General features: G+C 37.6%; 1 protein-coding gene across 1 annotated transcript in view; it reads left to right on the forward strand.

Moving 5' to 3' along the window:
- NTN1 (netrin 1) overlaps nt 1–21,948 on the forward strand; it is a 379,996-nt gene that overhangs the window by 253,215 nt on the left and 104,833 nt on the right. The window contains exon 5 of the mRNA XM_036767632.1: nt 782–835. Coding sequence (XP_036623527.1) covers nt 782–835 — 54 coding nt within the window. The remainder of the gene's footprint in view (nt 1–781; nt 836–21,948) is intronic.

The following is a 21,948-nucleotide window of genomic DNA, read 5'->3' on the forward strand; positions in this document are numbered from 1 at the left end:
TCCTGGAAAATAGGAAATATCTTTCTGCTCACCTAATGCTCTAACTTCTCTAATCACAGATAGTGATTCCTGGAGAGCAGCTGAGCCTCCCCTCTGCAAGGGCACCTCTGCCTTCAGCAGTGCCCACGTCCTAGTCATCATAAACCAAACAATGTTTTAAGGGAAACATGAATAATACAGATTTTATATCCTAAATCCCTCATTTCCTTAGCCTTTTGAGATGCTCTTCAGGAAAAACCTCCTGCCCAACAAGTTTTGGCCCTGAGTATTTAGGTGTTTCAGTGGATGTGCAGGATCTGATTTATGTACATGGGTTGATGACAGTCAATGATCACAGCACAGCTAATTTTCCTGATGAAGCTGGGGGGCTGGGCAGTGACCAAAGCACACAGTTGGCACAAAAGCACTATATTCAGTTTTCTCTCTCTGACTCTAGACAAATGGGAATACAGTTGACCTGAACTGCCCCCTTGTCCATCCATTCATTCAGACCTTGCAAGGTCCCTTGATAGTGACCACAGATTATTAGCATCTCTGGCAAGACCTAACCACACCATAATAAATCAAAGTGACCTATTTCCCCTGCCCCCTGGTCTGGCCCAGATCTTCTCAAGAGAAGGTTGTCCTCCTTTTGTGATTCAAAATATTTAAGAAGTTTTCTACAAACCAACTTGGTGAAAATAACTGCTTTTTTTCACCTAAGGTAAAAAAAAATGTTAATGCTCTTTTTCTCTATTTTCATTCCTTTTGTTCTTCTTACCTGGACCTGAACTTCTCAAAGAGATTCCTGTGGCTCCACCTACCACTGCAGCCAGCAGCATAGAGGAGCCAGAAGGTAGGTTGTTTCTTGGCCTTTACTTTTTAAGTTTTTGTTCTGAATTGCTGTGGGTACAGGAGGATGCTCCATGGACAGAAATGAAGGAAAATAGGTAGAAAGGAAGAACATGAGGACAGAGAGAGGCTCTCTTGCTAACTCCATCCCAGATTTAAATATTCACTTCACTATTGTGAAGATATCCAATTTGATGTAGGTTTGCTGATACATGATAAGGAGGAAGGCTTTTGATGAGGGCCCCCCCTTCCTTCCCCCTTCTCTCCTTTCCCTGTTTCCCTGTTGGGAATCCAATTATCAAAAACTCTTCATGGTCACCCAAATGAGAAGCCATTTACATGCCAGCTTACAGCCAGTGGAGTAGAAGTTTAGTAGGTCTTTAGTTCTAGGCTCTCTGGGCTTCAAAGTGGCCTCTGAAAGCCAAGCTGACACCCTTCTGGTTGTTTCATAAAGACAACAAGTTCTCTATGTCAAAAACAGAATTCTGTATCATTCCCCCCAAACTCATCCATCTCTCCTTTAACTTCATGCATTTTCTTGGGGGAAATCATCATTTTTCTTATTACTCAGGTTCATAACCAGAGTCATCCTTAGTCACCCCCCATACCCAATCAATTGCATATGTTGTTGATACCTTCAAAAACAGCTTTTGCTTTAGCCCTCCTTTCTTCACTCACATGGCCAACCAACCTTGTTCAGACCCTTATCACCAGTGGTGTGAAATGTTTTAATAGCCTCGTGATTTGTCTCTGTACAAGTATCTTTCTCACCTAAGTCAATGCTTAACACACAGCTACCAAACTTTTCCCCTAAAGTACAAGTCTGAGCATCTCATTTCCTTGCTCAAGAACTTTAGTCTCTAAAATGATATTTACTTCTAGAATAAAATGCAAATTCTTCTGTTTGGGTTTTAAAGGCTCACCCAATCTGGTTGAGGCTATCTTTCTAGACTGGTTTCTATCACTTCCCATCCTTATGATTTAAACCAAACTGACCTAGGTTATCTATGACCTTTGGTCTTACACCTCTCTGCCTTTGCATATGCTACCCCCAAATGCCTAGAATGATCTCTTTCCTCATCTGTGCCTGTTGGAAACCTTATTCTCATCAAGTCTTAACTTATATCACTTCCTATAAGAAGCTTTTCCTGATTGCCAGTTATTAGCATTTCCCCCTTGCCCTGAAATTACTCAAAGAAAGGAAGAAAGAAAGAAAAAGAAAGGAAGGAAGGATGGAAGGAAGAGAAAGAAAATAGCATGCTTCAGTCTGTATTCAGACAACATTAGTTCTTTCTCTGGAGGCCAATAGCATTTTCCCTCATGAATCCTTTGGGATTATCTTGGATCATTGTATACGTATTGAGAATAGCTAAATTATTCACACTTCATCATACAATATTGCTATTACTGTGTACAATAGTCTCCTGGTTCTACTCACTTTACTTTGTATCTGTTTGTGTAAGTCTTTCCAGGTTTTTCTGAAATCATCCTGCTTGCTATTTCTGTTAGCACAATAGTATTATGTCACAATCACATACCACAACTTGTTCAATCATTCCCCAATTGATGAACATCCCTCAATTTCCAATTCTTAGCCACCACAGAAAGAGCTGCTATGAATATTCTTGTACACATATTTTACCTGATCATAGTATACGATCCTTGTGATATATTGCTGTAACCTCCTTGCTAGCCTTTATAAAAAAAATTTTGTGTCAATATTCATTAGGACAATTGGTTTATAGTTGTCTTTTTCTATTTTTGTTCTTTCTGGTTTAGGTATCAGCACCATATTTGTGTTGTAAAAGTAATTTGGTAGGATTCCTTCTTTGCCTGTTTTTCCAAATAGATTACATGGTATTGAGATTAATTGTTCTTTAAATATTTGGTAGAATTTGCTTGTGAATCCATCTAGCTCTAGGGAATTTTTCTTAGAAAGTTCATTTGTAGCTGTTCAATTTCTTTTTCTAAGATTGGGTTATTTAAGTATTCTATTTCCTCTTCTATTAATTTGGATAATTTATATTTTTGTAAATATTCATCCATTTCATTTAGATTGTTAGATTTATTGTCATATAATTGGGCAAAATAGCTTCTAATAATTTTTAAAATTTCCTCTTCATTTGTGCTGAATGCACACCTTTTATTTTTGATACTGGTAATTTGGTTTCCTTCTTTCCTTTTTTAAAAACAAATTAACCAATGGTTTATCTGTTTCCTTTTTTTTTTCATCAAAACAACTTCTAGTTTTACTTATTAGTTCAGTGGTTTTCTTTCAATTTTATTTTCTCTCCTTTGATTTTCAGGAGTTCCAATATGATATCCACTTGGTGGGGTTTTAAATTTGTTCTTTTTTCTCATTCTTTAGTTGCATGCCCAGTTTATTGATCTGTTCTTTCTCTGTTTTATTGATATAAGCATTTAGAGATATAATTTTTCCCCTAAGTGCTATTTTACTGCATCCCATAAATTTTGCTTTGTTGTCTCATTATTGTCATTCTCATTAATGAAATGATTGATTGTTTCTATGATTTGTTCTTTGACCTGTTTATTCTTTAGGATTAGATTTCTTAGTTTCCAATTAATTTTTATTCTATTTCCACAGCTCTTTACTGAATGTGTATATTTCATTATTATCTGAAAAGGATGCATTTAATATTTCTGCTTTTTTGAAGTTGATTGTGAGGTTTTTATGCCCTAATTCATGGTCAGTTTTTGTGTAGATGCCATGTACAGCTGAGAAAAAGGTATATTCTGTTCAATTTTTTCCAGAGATCTATCATATCTAACTTTTCTAAAATTCTATTTATCTCCTTAACTTCTTTATTCTTTATTTTTTGGTTAGATTTATTGAGTTCTGAGAGGGCAAAATTGAATTCCCTCAATAGTATAGTTTTATTGACTATTTCCTTCTATTTCCTCTTTTAAGTTTTAGTTTCCTTATCTCTTTTAATTAGATCTCTTTTTGCTTTTGCTTTGTCTGAGATGATTGCTACCCCTGCTTTTTTTTAACTTTAGCTGAAGCATAATGGATTCTCCTCCATCCTTTACTTTTACTCTGTGTGTCTCTCTGCTTCAAGTGTGTTTCTTCCCCCCGCCATTAAATTATCTATTTATTTATTTTTAGTTTTCAACATTCCCATCTATAAGATTTTGAGTTCTAAATTTTCTCCCTGCACTCCCCCACCCAGACAGTGTGCAATCTGATATAGACTATACATGTACAATCATAATAAACATATTTCCACAATAGTCATATTTGTAAAGAAGAATTAGAACCGAAGGGGAAAAACCACGAGAAAGAAGAAACAAAAAAAAAGAGAGAGAAAGAGAAAATAGTATGCTTCGATCTGCATTTGAACTCCATAGTTCTTTCTCTGGATGTGGATAGCATTTTCCATTATGAGTTTCAAATGTGTTTCTTATAAACAATGTATTGTAAGATTCTGGTTTTTAATCCATTCTGTTGTCTGCTTCTGTTTTATGAGTGAATTCATCCCATTCACATTTATAGTTATGATAACTAACTGTGTATTTGTCTCCATCCTAATTTTCCCACATTTATCCTTCTCCTACCTTTCACCCTGTTCCTCTGCACAAGTGTTTTACTTCTGATCACTGCCACTCCCAATCTTCCCTCCCTTCTATCAGTCCCCCCACCTTCTCTTGTCCCGATCCTTTTTAACTTCCATATAGGGTAAGATAGATTTCTGTATCATCCTGAGTTTGTTTGTTATTCCCTCTTTGAGCCAATTCTGATAAGAGTAAGATTCAAGCTTTGCTTGCCACTCCCTCCCCCCATCTTCCCCTCCACTTCCATAGCTCTTTTATGGAAGATAATTTACCCCAATCTTCCTTCCTTCTCCTCTCAGTGCAATCCTTTTTCTCACCCTTTGAAAAGGGTTAGGGTTTTTTTTTTTTTAATATCGTCTGATCACAGTCATCTCACATCCACACTCTCTGTCCATGTATATTCCTTCTAATTGTCCTGACTAGACCAAACCTGATAGTGTTCTTAAGAGTTATAAATATCATCTTGCCATGTAGGAATATGTTTAATCTTAATGAATCTCTTATATTTTCTCTTTCTTATTTTTTACATTTTTATGTTTTCATTGGTCTTGTATTTGAAGATCAAATTGTTTATTCAGCTCTGGTCTTTTAATTAGGAATGCCTCAATATCCTCTATTTCATTAAGATATCAATTTTTCCCCCTAAAGGATTATACTCAGTTTTGCTGCATGGGTGATTCTTGGTTGTTAATCCTAACTTCCAAAATATCATATTCCAAGGCCACTGGTTCTTTAATGTAGAATATGCTAAATCCTGAGTAATCCTGACTGTGGCTCCATGATATTTGAATTGTTTACTTTTTTTGGCTGCTTGTAGTATTTTCTCCTTGACCTGGAAGCTCTGGAATTTGACTATGATATTCCTAGGAGTTTTCATTTTGGGATCTCTTTCAGGTGGTGATTGGTAGATTCTTTCAATTTCTATTTTGCCCTCTGAATCTAGGCTATCAGGGCAGTTTTCCTTGATAATTTCTTGAAATGTGATATCCAGGCTCTTTTTTTGATCATGGATTTTAGGTAGTCTGATAATTCTTAAATTTTCTCTCTTCAATCTATTTTCCAGGTCAGTTGTTTTTCCAATGAGAAATTTCACATTTTCTTCTTTTTTTTTCTTCTTTTGATTTTATCATATCTCAATGTCTCATGGAGTCATTAGCTTTCACTTCTAATTTTTAAGCAGTTATTTTATTTTGTATTTTTTGTGAGCTTTTGTATTTCCTTTCCTATTTGGCCAATTCTGTTTTTTAAGGAGTTATTTTCTTGGTGAATTTTTGTATATCTTTTCCATTTTTTGTTTCTTTTACCAAGCTATTGACTTTTTTTCATGATCCTCTTGTATTACTATCATTTCTTTTCCCAATTTTTCTTCTACTTCTCTTGTGTACTTTTAAAAATCTTTTTTATGCTCTTTTCAGGAGTTCTTTTGGGGCCTGAGACCAATTTACATTTTTCTTTGATGCTTTGCATGTAGATGTTTTGACACTGTTGTCCTCTTCTAAGTTTGTGCCTTGATCCTCTCTGTCACCATATTAACTTTCTCTAATTAGGTTCTTTGTTTCGGTTTTTGCTCTTTTTTCTACCTCTTTTGTGACTTTGATAGTTTTATGTGAGAGTTGGGCTCTTTTGCCCTTTTTTGTATACCAAGCACTTAGCACAGTGCTTGGTACACAGTAGATGCTTAATAAATGCTTCTTGATTGCGAAGTTTTTAGTAGTGTTAAAATGCTAAGTTTTTCTACCTAGGCATTATGCCTGAAATTCTAGTGGTTGCTGCCAAATGAGTAGTTGTTCTTATTAATTGGTTTGTTAGGTCCAGTGGACAAGTTCTTGACCAGGTGTTGATTACCAAGAGATATGAACACTAGATGAACCACAGAATCTCAGAGTGGGAAGGAACTTTAATGACAGTCTAGTCCAACTACTACCTAACTGTGAATCTTCTCTACCACACCCTCAATAAATGGTCACTCATACTTCACTTGAAGTCCTCAAGTGAGAGGGGAAATACTCTCTCTTAAGGGAACCTGTTCCATTTTCGATAGTTCTAGTTGTTAAGAAGTTTGACTGATATGGATCTGTCACTCTACCCTCCACTCCTATTCATTGGTTCTTAGTCCTGCCATAAGGGACTGACTAGAGCAAACCTAATCCCTCTTTATCGTTTCCTTAAGCCAACTCTATATGGCATCATTTGAAGTCCCTTCAACCATCTTGGCTTCTTCCCTCTGGATATGTTCTAGTCTGTCAATATCCTTCCTAAAATATAATGTCTAGAACTGAGTATAGTCTATTAGATATGAATATAGATATTTTCACCTCCCTCATTATTGCTACTGTACTTCTCTAAATGCAACCTGTGATTGTATTTGCTTTTTTTGGATTCCAAGTCTCACTCCTGATTCACATCGAGTTTGCATGCAATTCACTAAAACTTCCAGGTGTATTTTTCAGATGGACTGCTGCTAAGCCATTCCTCCCCTTCTTATACTTGTGAAGTTAATTTTGTAAAGCTGACTTTGTCTATAAAAGTATCTTATAACATAACAGCATAAAATATGTTAAAAACTAATTTTCATCCTTTACATAAACCTTTTAAGACAAGATGTAGTAGAAAAATTTTGAAAGAAATACGAAGTTAGACGTTATTAAGGACTACTTAACTCTGGGTTTTCTTTTCAGGTGTAAGTAGAATGAACACCAGATTTAGGGTTAGAAACAATCCAAGCTCTGCTCAATTAAGGAATGCCTTTAGTTTTGTATTAATTAGACCTTGCTCCAAAATCACAGAATCTCAAAATTGTAAGGGATCCCAGAGGTTGCCTGGACCAACCATATCCAAATGAGAATCTTTTTTCTAACAGACCTAACAAATGATAATCCAGTTTTTGCGTCAAGGTCTCCTAGAAGGGACTGCATACCAAGGCATTAAGTCGCATTGCTTGAAGAGCTCTAATTGTGGGGAAGTTTTTCCTTGCATCAAGTCTAAATTTGCTTCTTTATAACTTTTGGATGGTACTTGTCTCTTCCTCCTGTGGCCAAACAGTAAAAAAAAAAAAAAACAAACTAATAATCCCTCTTACGTGTGCTTACATGGGACAGCTTTGAAATACTTTAAAACATCTTCATGAACCTCTAAGTCTTCTCTTTTTTAGATAAAATATCTCCAGTTCCTTCAAATATCCTCCAGTTCCTCATATGTCTTCTGACTTTAAATCTCATTCCCTTTATCTTTTACCATACTCCCTCTTCACATTTTGGTCTCAAGTATAAGTAAGTTCTTTTTCCTATTGAGTTTTATCACATTGAATTCACCCCAATGTTCCACCTAGATTGTATCATCCTTAAGGACGTCAGTTGCCTTCCTGGAAGCTTTTCAGTTTATTGATATCCTTACTGAAATGTGACATTTGGACCTGAGTATAATGGACCATAAAGTGGTCTAATTAGGATATAGTAAAGTAGGATTTTCAACCACTCTAGTCTTGGATCTTATGTATTTCATATTACAGCCTAATATCCAAGAGATTAGATGGATAATTTTTGGATATAAATTTGATAAGTTTTGCACAAACAAAATCAATATAGTTAAAAATTAGAAGGGAAATAGTTCATTGTAGAAAGTTTCTCTGATAAAGGTCTATATATTCTAGATATTTAAGAAACTGATTAACATTTATAAGAGCAAGAGCCATTTCTCAATAGCTGGTAATCAAAGGGTATGAATAGGCAGTTCTGAAAGTAAGAAATCCAAGCTGTTCAAAATCATATGAAATAAATACTCTAAATCACTAATAATTAGAGAAAAGCAAATTGAAACAACTCTAAGATTTTACCTCACACCTATCAGATTGGTAGAAATTACCAGAAAAGTTAAATGATTACTGTAGAAGCACAGCAGGGAAACAAACACATCAGTATTCACTGTTAGTGGAGCAATTTGGAACTATACTCACAAGGCCACTAAATGATGCATATCCTTTGACTCGGCAAAAGCATTACTAGGCTTGTGCCCCCAAGATATCAGAGAAAGAGAAAAAATACATGAATATACAGATTTTTGTTTTATAATATCAAAGAATTGGAAACTAAGGAGGCACCCATCAAACGGGAATAGTTGAACAAATTGCGGTACCTGAATGTAATGCAATATTATTGTACCATAAGAAATACAAAAAGGGATATTTTCCAAGAAACCTGAAAAGAGTTATATGAACTGATGCAGAATGAAATTAGCAGAAACTGGAGAACAATTTATATGATAACAGCAATATTGTAAAAAAAAAAAACTGCTTGGAAAGATTTAAGAACTCTCATCAATCATGATTCCAAAAGACCAACAATGAAACAAATTATCCACTTCCTGACAGAGAGATGATGAACTCCAAACACAGAGTGAGACATATGTTTTTGGATATGGCTAATATGGGGATTGGTTTTGCTTGATTATATGTATCTGATGCAAAGATTTTATTTTTTTCAATTCAGGTAAGGAATTGAGGTGGGTATTGATGGAGTTTCCAAAGTGAAAGAAATAGAAAAGAGAAGAGGGTCATTGATGCAGTTTGAAATGCATAGGAGAGAATGAAGTGCAGGTCAGTAGGAAACATAGATAAGCAGGATAGTTTTGAAGATAACAAGTTGCATTTATTATATATTTTAAAAGGAAAGGAAGTTGATCACAAAATAGTCACATCTTCATGTACATATATAGTATATACATATAGTATACATATATAATATATGTAATATATGTCTAATTCATATATAGAAATGCTCGTCTTATTTGGTGTTGGTTAAGTTAAAAAAATTTTCCTAATCTCTCATTAGTTTTTTTCTGGCTGCCACATTTGGTAGTTGATTCATTAAAATTGTAGGCCACTAAAAATTCTAGATCTTTACCAGACAGAATGCTGCAGATTATAGGCAGACAGCATTATCTCCCTCATCAAAAACACTGTAACTCTCTTAAAACTATTTTTTTTCCCTGCCACAACTGTTGATTCACATTGAGCTCACAGCCCACTGAAAGCCCTGGTCTTTTTTTTTTTTTTCAGATAAACCATCATCTCCACTCCCCTATATTTTTTTCTCATGAAGTTCATAGGCTCATAGATTTAGAGCTAAAAGACTTGTGAAGTTATCAAGTGCCCCTGCCATTTCACAGATGAAAAGCAGCTTAGTAATTTGCCCAAGGTCAGACAGTTAATAAGTGACACAATTGAGATTTGAACCCATATCTTCTGACTTCACATCTCATTCTCTTTCCCTTTTACCATACTCCCTCTTCACATTTTGATCTCAAGTATAAGTAAGTATTTTTTCCTATTGAGTTTTATCACATTGAATTCACCCCAGTGTTCCACCTAGATTGTATCTTTTTGCATCCTAATCTCTCCTAAAATTGTGAAGTGGGATCATAGAGGCAGAGCAGGAAAAAACCTCAACAGTCATTGAAGTCAGAACCATAATTTTTGTAGTTAGAGAAACAATCCCATGAAAATGAAGTGAACTGCTCCAGGTTACTGATGGAGTAAGTGGCAAAAATATGATTTAGGTCCAGGCCCATTGACTTCAGGCCACAACTTGATAAGTGTGCTATCTTTATACTTGTCCAAGTCGTTGATAAAAATGGACCTAGGACTAAGCACATATCCTTATGGTACTCCACGAGACACTACTTTTGGGGTCTAGCCAATCAGTTCTGAATTAACCTATCTGTACTAGCACACAGCTCTCTGGTATAACCACAATAATAATAAGAGATGCTTGGTCAAATGCTTTTTCTAAAATCTAGGTACATTCTGTCTATATTACTTTTGTCTAGTAACACTATCAGAAAGAGAAGTCATGTCAGTCTGGCATAGACTGTTCTTGACAAATCTACACTGGCTCTTTGTAATTCCTGTTTTCTTATCTGGATGATCATTAACTATCTCTTTAATAATGCATTATGTGATTTTCCCAAGAATCAAAGTTAAGCTTACTGGCTTATATTCATTTCTTCCCTTTCAAACATTAAGAATAATTGATATTTATCTAGCACTTTAAGTTTTGCAAAACATGTATGTGGAACCAATAATTGCCATTTGCCAATCCTAGGGTAACGCTCTCATTCTCCATAATTTTTCAAAGATCACTAATCACTCCACTAATTCTTTCACTGCCCTAGAATGCTGTTTACCCATTGGGATTGGAATTTGTCAAGGTCTAATAACTAACATTTATGTAGTGCTTACTATGCGCCAGACTTGACGCTAAGTGCTTGATAATCATTGTCTTATTTGATCCTGACTGCAACCCTGGGAGGCAGGTGCTGTTTTTATCCCAGTTGCATAGATGAGGAAACCAGGGTAAATAGATATTAAGTGACTTACCCAGGGTCACACAGCTAATAAATGTGGGGGCCAAATTTGAACTCAGATCTTCCTGATTCCACTGTGCCACCTTGCTGCCTTAAATGGGGTTTCTATTCCATGTTTGCCATTTTGTTCCTTTCTATCCTGAAGATCATTCTTTGTGGCAAAGAAAATAAAAGGAATATAGAAGTTCAGTAGTTCTGCCTTGTCTATTATCATCATTCTGTCATCCCAAGCAATATTCATTGCTCATCTTGGAACCTCCTCCCCCTTTTTTTCCATGTTGTTACCATGTTGGCCTTCTTTGCCAACCTTAATTCAGTCTTATATTTAGCATTTTTGATACTTTTCTTCCAGGACTATGCCACCATTGCCTATCATTAATTCCATCTCTTGTACATTTCTTTTTAAGACCTAACCTGGTACCAACCACATTGATCTTTTTAAACAATTCCTTCTGTTCTTCCTAATTCAAATGGTTTTTCTTCATATTGTTAGAATTTCATTCTTGGGAGTATCTCATCCCTCTTGAGCTGACTTACTCTGTAGAATTTTAGGCCATAGAATCCTACCTCTTCATTCTCTGAACCCTTTGAAATGACCTGTTCTAAAATCTGGAGCGGGGGGGGGGGGGGGGGGGGGGTTGAGATGACAGACATTTCCTGTGGTTCCATTATTTCCAGGATCTCATACACTAGCTCTCCTTGTTGTTGAGATTCAGATCTAATAGCGATTCCTCTCATGGGACTTTTCCCCGTTTTGTAAGGGATTAAGTTATTGTTAAGGCAAGTCAAGAAATCATTAGCTGCTCTGCTTTAGATGCAAAGAGAGTGCCAGCAGATAGTTACTTCATCACTCCTGTATCATGCCTCTGGACCAGACTCAAGATCTATTTACTTAATTCCTCATCTATTTCCTTCTTCACTTCAGGTGATACAGAGTATATTAGTCTATACAGTGATAATATATATTGCTTCTGTTTCTGACACAACTTCCTATTGAGCTTTACTCAGATGTCCTCTAACATGCTTCTCTTCACCCCCATGCTTCCTTTAAATCTCCTCCGGCAAGATCCTCTGCTCTTTTTTTAAATTGCAAATTAAAAATAGGCGTGGGGGGTGTGGTGGAGAAAAGGGGGAAGAGAATCAACTCAGTACTTCTCTGTGGTCATACTCTAAGAACCGAATAAAACCTGCTGGATTCTCCTCCCAATTTGGAAAAAAAGATTTCCTTTTAAATACTTATACACATTCACCCTCTTTGAAAGCTCCAGCTTTACCTGCTTCCTTAACAAGGAATTAATTTCTTTGCTCATTTCATCACTTTTTCCTTTTTGAAAACAAATTGCCTGTTTTCTCAAAAGAACTAGCTTTTCAAAATTCTTCTGAATATCATAAATTCGATTTGAATATAATAATTAGAAAATAATAATAAAAGCTAGCATTTACATAGCATTTTAAAGTTTGCAAAGAACTTTGGTGACATAAAAATGGTGGTGGTTGTAGCCCCAAGACATTTGTTCAGAGCCCCTGGAACATCTAAGTAGAGTTTCTGGATCTCTTGAAGGTCTCTGAAATTCTCTGTCCTGAGGCTGAGGTTTGGACTATGGTACTCATAGCAGCAGGCCTGGTTCCTTTCCTAGGTCCTGAGTGCTGGGAAGTAAGCTGCAGCACTCATTCGTCTACAAAGAGTCCATGCTCACATGTTTCAGCAGGCCAGGGCAGTGTGGGCAAGATGCCAGGAGAGAAAGATGGGCATGGGAACTCAGCCGCCCCCAGAGCTTGTCAATTCTTGCACTGTTTGAATAGGAGATGCTTGTGTTGGGTGCTTAGAGAGAAACTTATTTGCTCTTGTACCAGTAATGGAGAATTAATAAATGAGAATCTGCTCTTTGAGGTGACAAATATAACCTCACATTGAACTCGCTCATTTGATGGGCTTTCTTGTTGGAAATTTCTCTTCTACTTAGGATCATAGATTTAGAGCTCGAAGGGTCCTAAGACACCATCAATCTAGTACATTCTACTTCATTTTATAGCAAGGAAGACTATTTCAGGGAGGTTAAGTGACTTGCCCACTGTTATGGATGTAGTAAATGTCAGAGGCAAGGTTTGAACCCATGTACTCTGACCCCAGAGTCCCTGGTGTTTCCTCTGTAGCATGATGCCTTTCTTGTTTAGCTTATAACCCTTCATGGGGCAGAAAAGACCAAGAATGCCATGCCTGTGAGAGGTGTGTAACAGGGGAAGTTGCAGGCAGACGGGGTGAGTAGGTGACTGTGTACATAAGAGGAGAGAGAACAGGAGAGTAAAGGGAATACAGGAGGATAGTTCAGAGTTAACCTATTGAAAGATGACCATTATACTCCGAGCCCCCACAGCTTTCTCTGTCCTTTTGATTCTTTTTTTTTTAAATTCTTTTTAAAAATTTAATTTATTTAATATATTTAGTTTTCAGCATTGATTTTTGCAAGGAGTTTGAATTACAAATTTTCTCCCCATTTCTACCCTCCCGCCAACTCCAAGATGGCGTATATTCTGGTTGCCCCATTCCCCAGTCAACCCTCCCATCTGTCACCCCACTCCCCTCCCATCCCCCTTTCCCTTCTTCTCTTGTAGGGCAAGATAAATTTCTATGCCCCATTGTCTGTGTATCTTATTTCCTAGTTACATGCAAAAACTTTTTTCTTTGTTGTTGTTTTTGAACGTCTGTTTTTAAAACTTTGAGTTCCAAATTCTCTCCCCTCTTCCCTTCCCACCCACCCTCCCTAAGAACTCAAGCAATTCAACATAGGCCATATGCGTATCATTATGTAAAACCCTTCCACAATACTCATGTTGTGAAAGATTAACTAGGTTTTGCTCCTTCCTAACCTAACCCCCTTTATTGAATTTTCTCCCTTGACCCTGTCCCTTTTGGAAAGTGTTTGTTTTTGATTACCTCCTCCCCCATCTGCCCTCCCTTCTATCATCCCCCCCTTTTTTATCTTCTTCCTCCTTCTTTCCTGTGGGGTAAGATATGCAATTGAGTGTGTATGGTATTCCCTACTCAGATCAAATCCTATGAGAGCAAGATTTACTCATTCCTCCTCACCTGCCCCCTCTTCCCTTCCTACAGAACTGCTTTTTCTTGCCACTTTTACGCGAGATAATTTACCCCATTCTATCTCTCCCTTTTTCCCTCTCTCAATATATTCCTCTCTTATCCCTTATTTGATTTTATTTTTTTAGATATCATCCCTTCATATTCAACTCACCCTGTGCCCTCTGTGTGTGTGTGTGTGTGTGTGTATATATATATACATATATATATACACACACATACGTATATATATATATATACACACCTACATATATACATACATAGACACACACATATGTATATGTATGTATTCACACACACACACACACACATATATATATATATATATATATGCATATTCCTTTCAGGTACTATGATATTGAGGTCTCATAAATCATACAGATCATCTTTCCATGTAGGAATGTAAACAAAAACAGTTCAACTTTAGTAAGTCCCTTATGATTTCTCTTTCTTGTTTACCTTTTCATGCTTCTCTTGATTCTTGTGTTTGAAAGTCAAATTTTCTATTCAGCTCTGGTCTTTTCACTGAGAAAGCTTGAAAGTCCCCTATTTTATTGAAATTCCATATTTTGCCTTGGAGCATGATACTCAGTTTTGCTAGGTAGGTGATTCTTGGTTTTGATCCTAGTTCCATTGACCTCCAGAATATTGTATTCTAAGCCCTTCGGTCCCTTAATGTGGAAGCTGCCAGATCATGTGTTATCCTGATTTTTTTTCCACAATACTCAAATTGTTTCTTTCTGGCTGCTTGCAGTATTTTCTCCTTGACCTGGGAGCTCTGGAATTTGGCGACAAATTTCTTTTTGGGATCTTTTTCAGGAGGTGATCAGTAGATTCTTTCAATTTCTATTTTAGCCTCTGGTTCTAGAATATCAGGGCAGTTTTCCTTGATAATTTCTTGAAAGATGATATTTAGACTCTTTTTTTGATCATGGCTTTCAGGTAGTTCAATAATATTAAAATTATCTCTTCTGGATCTATTCTCCAGGTTGGTGGTTTTTCCAATGAGATATTTCACATTTTCTTCCATTTTTTCATTCCTTTGGTTCTGTTATATAATATCTTGATTTCTCCTAAAGTCACTAGCTTCCACTTGCTCCAATCTAATTTTTAAGGTAGTATTTTCTTCAGTGGTCTTTTGGACCTTCTTTTCCATTTGGCTAATTCTGCCTTTCAAGGCATTCTTCTACTCATTGGCTTTTTGGAGCTGTTTTGCCATTTGACTTAGTCTATTTTTTAAGTTGTTATTTTCTTCAGTATTTTTTTGGTAGCAAGTCATTGACTTGTTTTTCATGGTTTTCTCACATCACTCTCATTTCTCTTCCCAATTTTTCCTCTACTTCTCTAACTTGCTTTTCCAAATCCTTTTTGAGCTCTTCCATGGCCTGAGACCAGTTCATGTTTTTCTTGGAAGCTTTTGGTGTAGGCTCTTTGACTTTGTTGACTTCTTCAGGCTGTATGTTTTGGTCTTCCTTGTCACCAAAGAAAGATTCCAAAGTCTGAGACTGAATCTGTGACCATTTTCACTGCCTGGCCATGTTCCCAGCCAACTTCCTTGACCCTTGAGTTTTTTGTTGGGATATGACTGCTTGTAGAGCAAAGAGTACTTTGTTCCAAGCTTGAGGGGATGCGCTGTTGATTTCAGAGCTATTTTTATACAGTTAGCTCTGCCACACCAGCACTCCTGCTTCCTCAGGAACCACCAACCCAGACCTGACGCAAATCTTAAGCAGGCTGTGCACACCTGCTCTGATCTGCCACTTAATTCCTCCCACCAGGTGGGCCTGGGGTCAGAAGTAACTACAGCTGTAGTTCTGTAGCTGCACCTCCTGCGCTGCCCCTGCGTTGGTGGCCGAACCCCGAACTCTGTCCCCTGCAGCTTTTCCCATTAACCTTCTCTGTTGTCTTTGGTGTTTGTGGGTTGAGAAGTCTGGTAACTGCCACAGCTCACTGATTCAGGGTGCTAGGGCCTGTTCCGCCCGGCTCTCTGTCTGGTTGGTCCTGCCACTGCCCACACTGAGCTCCGCTCCCCTCTGCTCCGTGCGCAATAGACCTCACCCAGCCACCATCCAGGCTCTCCTGCGCTGGATCCCTGCTTCCCTCTGCTATTTTGTGGGTTCCGCAGTTCTAGAATTTGTTCAGAGCCATTTTTATAGGTTTTTGGAGGGATGTGGTGGGGAACTCACGCAAGTCCCTGCTTTTCAGCTGCCATCTTGGTTCTGCCTCTGTCCTTTTGATTCTTAAGCAGATAGACCTAAAAATCAATAATGATCGTAAAGAGCCAGCCCAGTTTCATTATGATTATATTATGCTAGAATAACCATATTTCCTATTTAGACAGGGTTACCCAGAGAGTTGGTAAGGGAGATGCTATAGCTATAGTTAACCTAGATTTTAGAAAAATATTTGAAAAAGTCTCTCATAGTATTCTAGAAAAGTTAGAAAGATCTGAGATCAACAATAATGCTGTTGAAACTGGTTCAATGGCCAAACCCCCAAAAGTAATCAATGAGGATTCGATGTCAGCTTGGCCCTGAGCTTTTCAACATTTGATCAAGGACTTGGATAAAGATATATGTGGTATGCTTCCTAGCTATACTTCCATAGTGCTGGGTAGGCATAGCTATCACTGAATGGTAGAATCAGGAGTCAAAGGTATCTTGACAGACCTAGAACATTGGATTAAATCTGATGGAATGGAATTTCGTAGTGTTAATGTAAAGTCTTACAATTCAGTTCAGAAACTTAACTTTACAACTATAAGATGTGCGTGGTATGTGGGAGAGGCATTGGCTAGACAGCAGTTCACCTGAACGTGACCTGGGCGGAAGGGGGTTTAGTGGATTGTAGGCTGAGTACAATTTAACAGTGTGGTGTAACAGCTAAGAAAGCTAATGTGAATAGGAGTAGAGGAATTATGTCCAGAAATAAAGAAGCTATAGTGTCATCCTACTATTTCAAATGTCTGAAGGGCTGCCTGCAGAAGAGCAATTAGGCTTGTTTTCCCTGGTCCCAGAGGGCAGAAGTTGAAGCAATGGGAAGGAAGCTAAGAGACAGATTTAGGCTTGAAATACTTTCTAACAATTCCACAGTGGAATGCTGCCTCTAAAGGTAAAGGTTCTCCCACCCCTCCACCACCCCGCAGTATTTAATGTCTTTAAGCAGAGACTAGATGCCCACTTGTCAGGTCCGTTGAAGAGGTGGAGTCTTTCTTGGGTGTGAGTTAGAAAGCTTGTGAGGTTCCACCTAACCCTGAAAGTCTGTGACAGTCAGACAATTAATTCCTAACAATTGGAGTTCTCCCAAAGTGGAATGGGGTGCCTCAGGGTTTTCTTTTATTGTAGGTGGAAAACCAGAAGCAGGCCTTTTGTTTTTACAGGTTTGGGGTGGGGTGGGGTCATCTTTTTTTTAATTCCTTCTTCTCATAGTCTAATTTCTAGGGATGGAATAAAGGTGAAGAATATTCACCTGTGCAGTTCCTTGCTGCTGGCAGAGTGAAGGCAGGAAGACAGGATGCGTTTGCAGTGGTCTGCACAGGCAGTAAGAGCAGGTATTAAGATGGTGGCACTAATAAATCAGATAGGATAGTGGAAATAGAGAAGAAAGAATCTATTCAATTCAAACAATTCAACTGAATTCAATTTAATAGACATTTATTATGTACCTGCCATGAGGCTGAGCTAGGTACCAAGCCAAGTACAATGACAAAAATGACTGTCTCTGTCATTGAATACATTACATTCTACTGAAGAAACACATATCCAGATAAGTAAATAGGTCACTTAAGGAAGGAAAGAACACTAATAGTCAGAAGGGCTCAGGAAAGACTTTCCAGAGATCATAGATGTAAAACTGAAAGGGTCTTTGAAGGCTGTTCTAGTCCAAACCTTCCCTCACGAGGAAACGGACCCATGGGCTTGCCCAAGGTCACACAGGTAGATAATAAGCATCAGAGGCGAAATGAGAACCCATATCCTCTAACTCCAAAGAAATGGCTTCTCTGGTGTTCCGCCCTGCTTTATGAAACTGCTCCTTGAAGGAACATAAAGATTATGAAAGGTAAAGATGAGACAGTGCATTCCAAGGATTAGAAACAGCCTAACTGATGGCTAAATATGACAAAAGCTTCAGAAGTGAGGAAGGATGAAATCTGAGAAAATACTGTCAAATTTATCAGCGAAGAGGACACTCAGATCATAGAAAATATTAATTAAATTTTACAATGAACAGACCCAGTGCAACTAGGATGAGAAAAGAAACTGTCCTTTGGGGGAAAAATACTTAAATTAACTATCTTTGATATGAGGCAATATGGAGTAATGACTAGAGAGCTGATATTAGAGTCAGGTCCTGCCTCATATGCATATATACTGGCAATGTGACCTTAGGTGAGTCACTGGTCCTTCCAGTGCCTGCAGCTCTTTAGGACTACAGGCTCAAACAGTTGCTGCACTGCATTGGTAGAGGGATTTCTTTTCACCTGTAATTCCTAATACCAGTGAGATCATAGGTCTAGCCAAAAGAAGTTTAATATGTGAGGTATTTAGGGAATGCGCACATAAGATCAAGAACTATTTTCTAATAGACAAGTCTGCAAATGATATGCAAAATGAGTTTTCAGAAGAAGTACAAATGACCTTATGAAAAATGCTTCTAATTACTAATAATAAGAGAAATACAAATTAAAACAACTCTAAGGTTTCATCTCATACCTATCAAATTGTCAAAGATGAAAATGAAAGGAAGAGTCAGCATTGGAAGTGTTTTGAGAATACAGGTACATAATACACAGGTAGAACTGTGAGTTGGTCCAACTGTTTTGGAAAATAGTTTGGAACTAATGTGAGAAAAGTCACCAAACTGTTTATATCTTTTAACCTAGCCATCCTAGCCATTATTGGGCACATATGCCAAGGAGATCAGTGACAAAGGAAGGTCCCATGAAAGATTCATGAGAGTACTCTTTGAGCAAGCAAAAAATTGGAAACAAAGTGGGTGCTGATACATTGGGGGAATGGCTGAACAAGCTGTGGCATATGATCTCCTAGTCTGTATGGCCTGGGCAGAGGAGAGAGATGGTGGTTTCGGATGCTTAAGTAGAATTGTTAGCTTTGGCTTGGAGAAGGTCATCAACTTTAAAGAGGGAAAGAGTATGGGCTTTGGAATAAAAAACATGGGTCTGCCACTTATTACTACAGCGTCAGCTCAGTCAGCTCCCTTAACTTCTCTCAGCAATAGTTTCCTTAGTTATACAATGATGGTATTGGCCTAGATTACCTTTGATTACACTTCTGACTCTAAATCTACTCTCTGCAATTTAAAGAATCATGAGGAACTTGTGATACCAGCAAAAGAAACAAAGGAATAGATGAGAGTGGCATTCCAGAAGCCAAGAAAATAGACACTATCAAAAACTGTTAAACCATACTAAACTGAGCACATTGAAAACTAAACTCATCTTTTACCCCAAATCCTCCTCTCTTCCTAACTTTCTAACACTGTCTAGGACACCGCCTCCCTGTCATCCTTAACTCCTCATTCTCTCATCTCCTCCCCCCTCCTCTATCCAATTAGTTGCCAAGTCCTATCAATTCTACTTTCATAACATCTCTCCTGTGTTCCCTCTTTTCAGTCTTCTTACACTTTACATCATACTTGCCCTCCTGTATGTATCTGTACTCCAATGACACTACTTTTCTTCCTGTTCCATATGCAAAACACTCAGTGTCCCAACTCTGAGCATTTTCACTGGTTGTCCTTGATCCCTGAATCTCTCTCTCTCATCATCTCTGTCTTCTGGCTTCTTTTCGGTCCCAGCCAAAATTCTTCCTTCTACAAGAAGCCTTTTCTGATCCTCCTTAATGCTACCACCTTCCCTCCAATTTATCCTGTGCATAACTTGTTTGTACGTGGTTATTTATATATTGTTTCACTCATCAGACCATGAACTCAAATGGGATCATATTTGTAAAGTGTTTATCACAGTGCCTGGGACATAACAAATACTTAATAAATGCTTGTTACACCCTTCCCTTCCTGCAGAGAAGGGACTAGTGGTTTTTTAAAATTCTTTTCTTTGTATCCTCAACACTTAGCACAGTGAATGGCATGTAGCAGGTGCCTTTAGGAAGGCTAAGCAAATTCTACAGCTAGGTCAAAAAGGATAAGGATTCTAAAACGTTCATTGAGTTTGGTGATTAAGAGGTCATTGTGACCTTTGAGAGAGCATTTTCAATAGAGTAGTGGAAGGGGATGTCTGATTATCAAGAGTTGGGGGAGAATGGGTAGTATGTGAGGAAGTTGAGTAATGTGGTATAGATACCTTATTAAAGGAGTTTAGCAGAAGTCAGGGCTCAAGGATAGCAATATATCTACTAATTTGCCTCCCCTTGTGGTTAAATTGCCCTTGATTGGTATACCTTGCCTTAAGACAATGGGAATAACCCTGAGATGTTGCACATGAATATATTTTTTAAAAAAGTTAACATTGATGTTAGCTTTGATTTTCATTATAATATCAAAAATCCAAGCTACTTCATTTCATCTGAGTGGTCTCTAGCACTTACTTAAGTGTCTGGGATGGAATAGCCACTTTAAGCAAATAACATTGTGTGAATAAGCACTCAGCTTTACTTTTAAAAAAATGGTTTAATCCTCTTGTAAGGATAAAAACTCTTAACAGTGCATCAACTCTTAATAGTACCCTCACCAACTTTAAAATGGTGCAGATCACAGGCAACTCTTGTCCATGTCAACATCGTTCCAGAGAAGGATGGCAAACGTTTCATTGACTCCATACATTTAACAGCCTTTGCCTAGGTTTCCTAACTTTTCATGGGTTCCACTGTTTTTTGTCACTCTCAACATAAGGGCAACCAATCTCCTTTTCTGATCATACATTTACTTCATGATAACTTTTGTCACTTTTTGCACATCATTGTTGAAAATATTTCACACATACACATCCATTCTCCTTTTAATCACTTAGAATTTTGAATCTGACTTAGCACAGCCTTGTCTCACTTAAATCCAATTCATTTGCAAGTCAAGACATCACCATCCTGATGTCATTGGTCCTCTTCCAGAACAAAGGACCAACAACAACAGCTGGTATTTTCCAAAAGGCCTATTTAGATGCCTTGTTTTAGAGTGGTGGTGTAGGGTAGAGTGACAGGTAAGAGTCTTCTCTACAACATGCCTTACAAGTACTCACCCAGCCTTTCTTTGAAGACCTGGTGAGAAGGTAAAATGCATTCACTGTCTCTTGAGGCAGCCAGTTCTACTTTAGGATGCCTCTAATTGTTAGGAAATTTTTTTCTTTACTTGAAGCCTGCATCACCCACTTGGTCCTAGTTCTGTCCTGTGGGGCCAAATGGAACAAGTCCATTCAATCTATATAGCTTCACACATTTAAAAATAGCTGTCATTTCTACCCGCTAAGTCTTTTCTTTTCCAGGATAAACATGCCCAGTTCCTTCAACTGATACTTATGTGGCATGATGCCTTCAGCATCCTGGATGTCCAGTGTTTTTCCAAAAATATGGTGCCCAGGTGTGAACACTATACTCCAGATGTAGTTTAACAAGGGAAAACACAAACAGCCTTCAGTTTGACTGAGCTTACTGAGATACACTGAGAGATACTGAGTTGCATATGTGAAATTAGCATTTGGAAAAATCCTTGCCTGTATGATAAAAATATAATAGAATTGAAACTTTAAGTACTCCCAGTATTTAAAGTCAATTGACATAAAATGGCACAAATGGTACTGTTGAAAGTCTTTTCCTCAGTGAAGGAAAGAATCCCAATTTAAATACTTACCAACCATGCGATGGAGGGGACAATAAACTCTTAGAACCTGAGTCTTCTCATCTGTGGAATGGGGATTATAATTTTACTGTCCATCTCACAGGCCTGTTGGCAGGAAATTGCTTTGTAAACCTTAAGTGATATTGAAATGTCAGCCATTATTTGGGAAGCAGAATAAACATGAAAAGACAGCCAACATTTCAAAGCAGGATGTCAAGCAATCAGTACTGCTTGATTATATTTACTGTGATGCAGCATGGTGTGGTGGGTAGAGGATA

This window comes from Trichosurus vulpecula, chromosome 7, assembly GCF_011100635.1.
Source record: "Trichosurus vulpecula isolate mTriVul1 chromosome 7, mTriVul1.pri, whole genome shotgun sequence".
Taxonomy (NCBI): Eukaryota; Metazoa; Chordata; class Mammalia; order Diprotodontia; family Phalangeridae; genus Trichosurus; species Trichosurus vulpecula.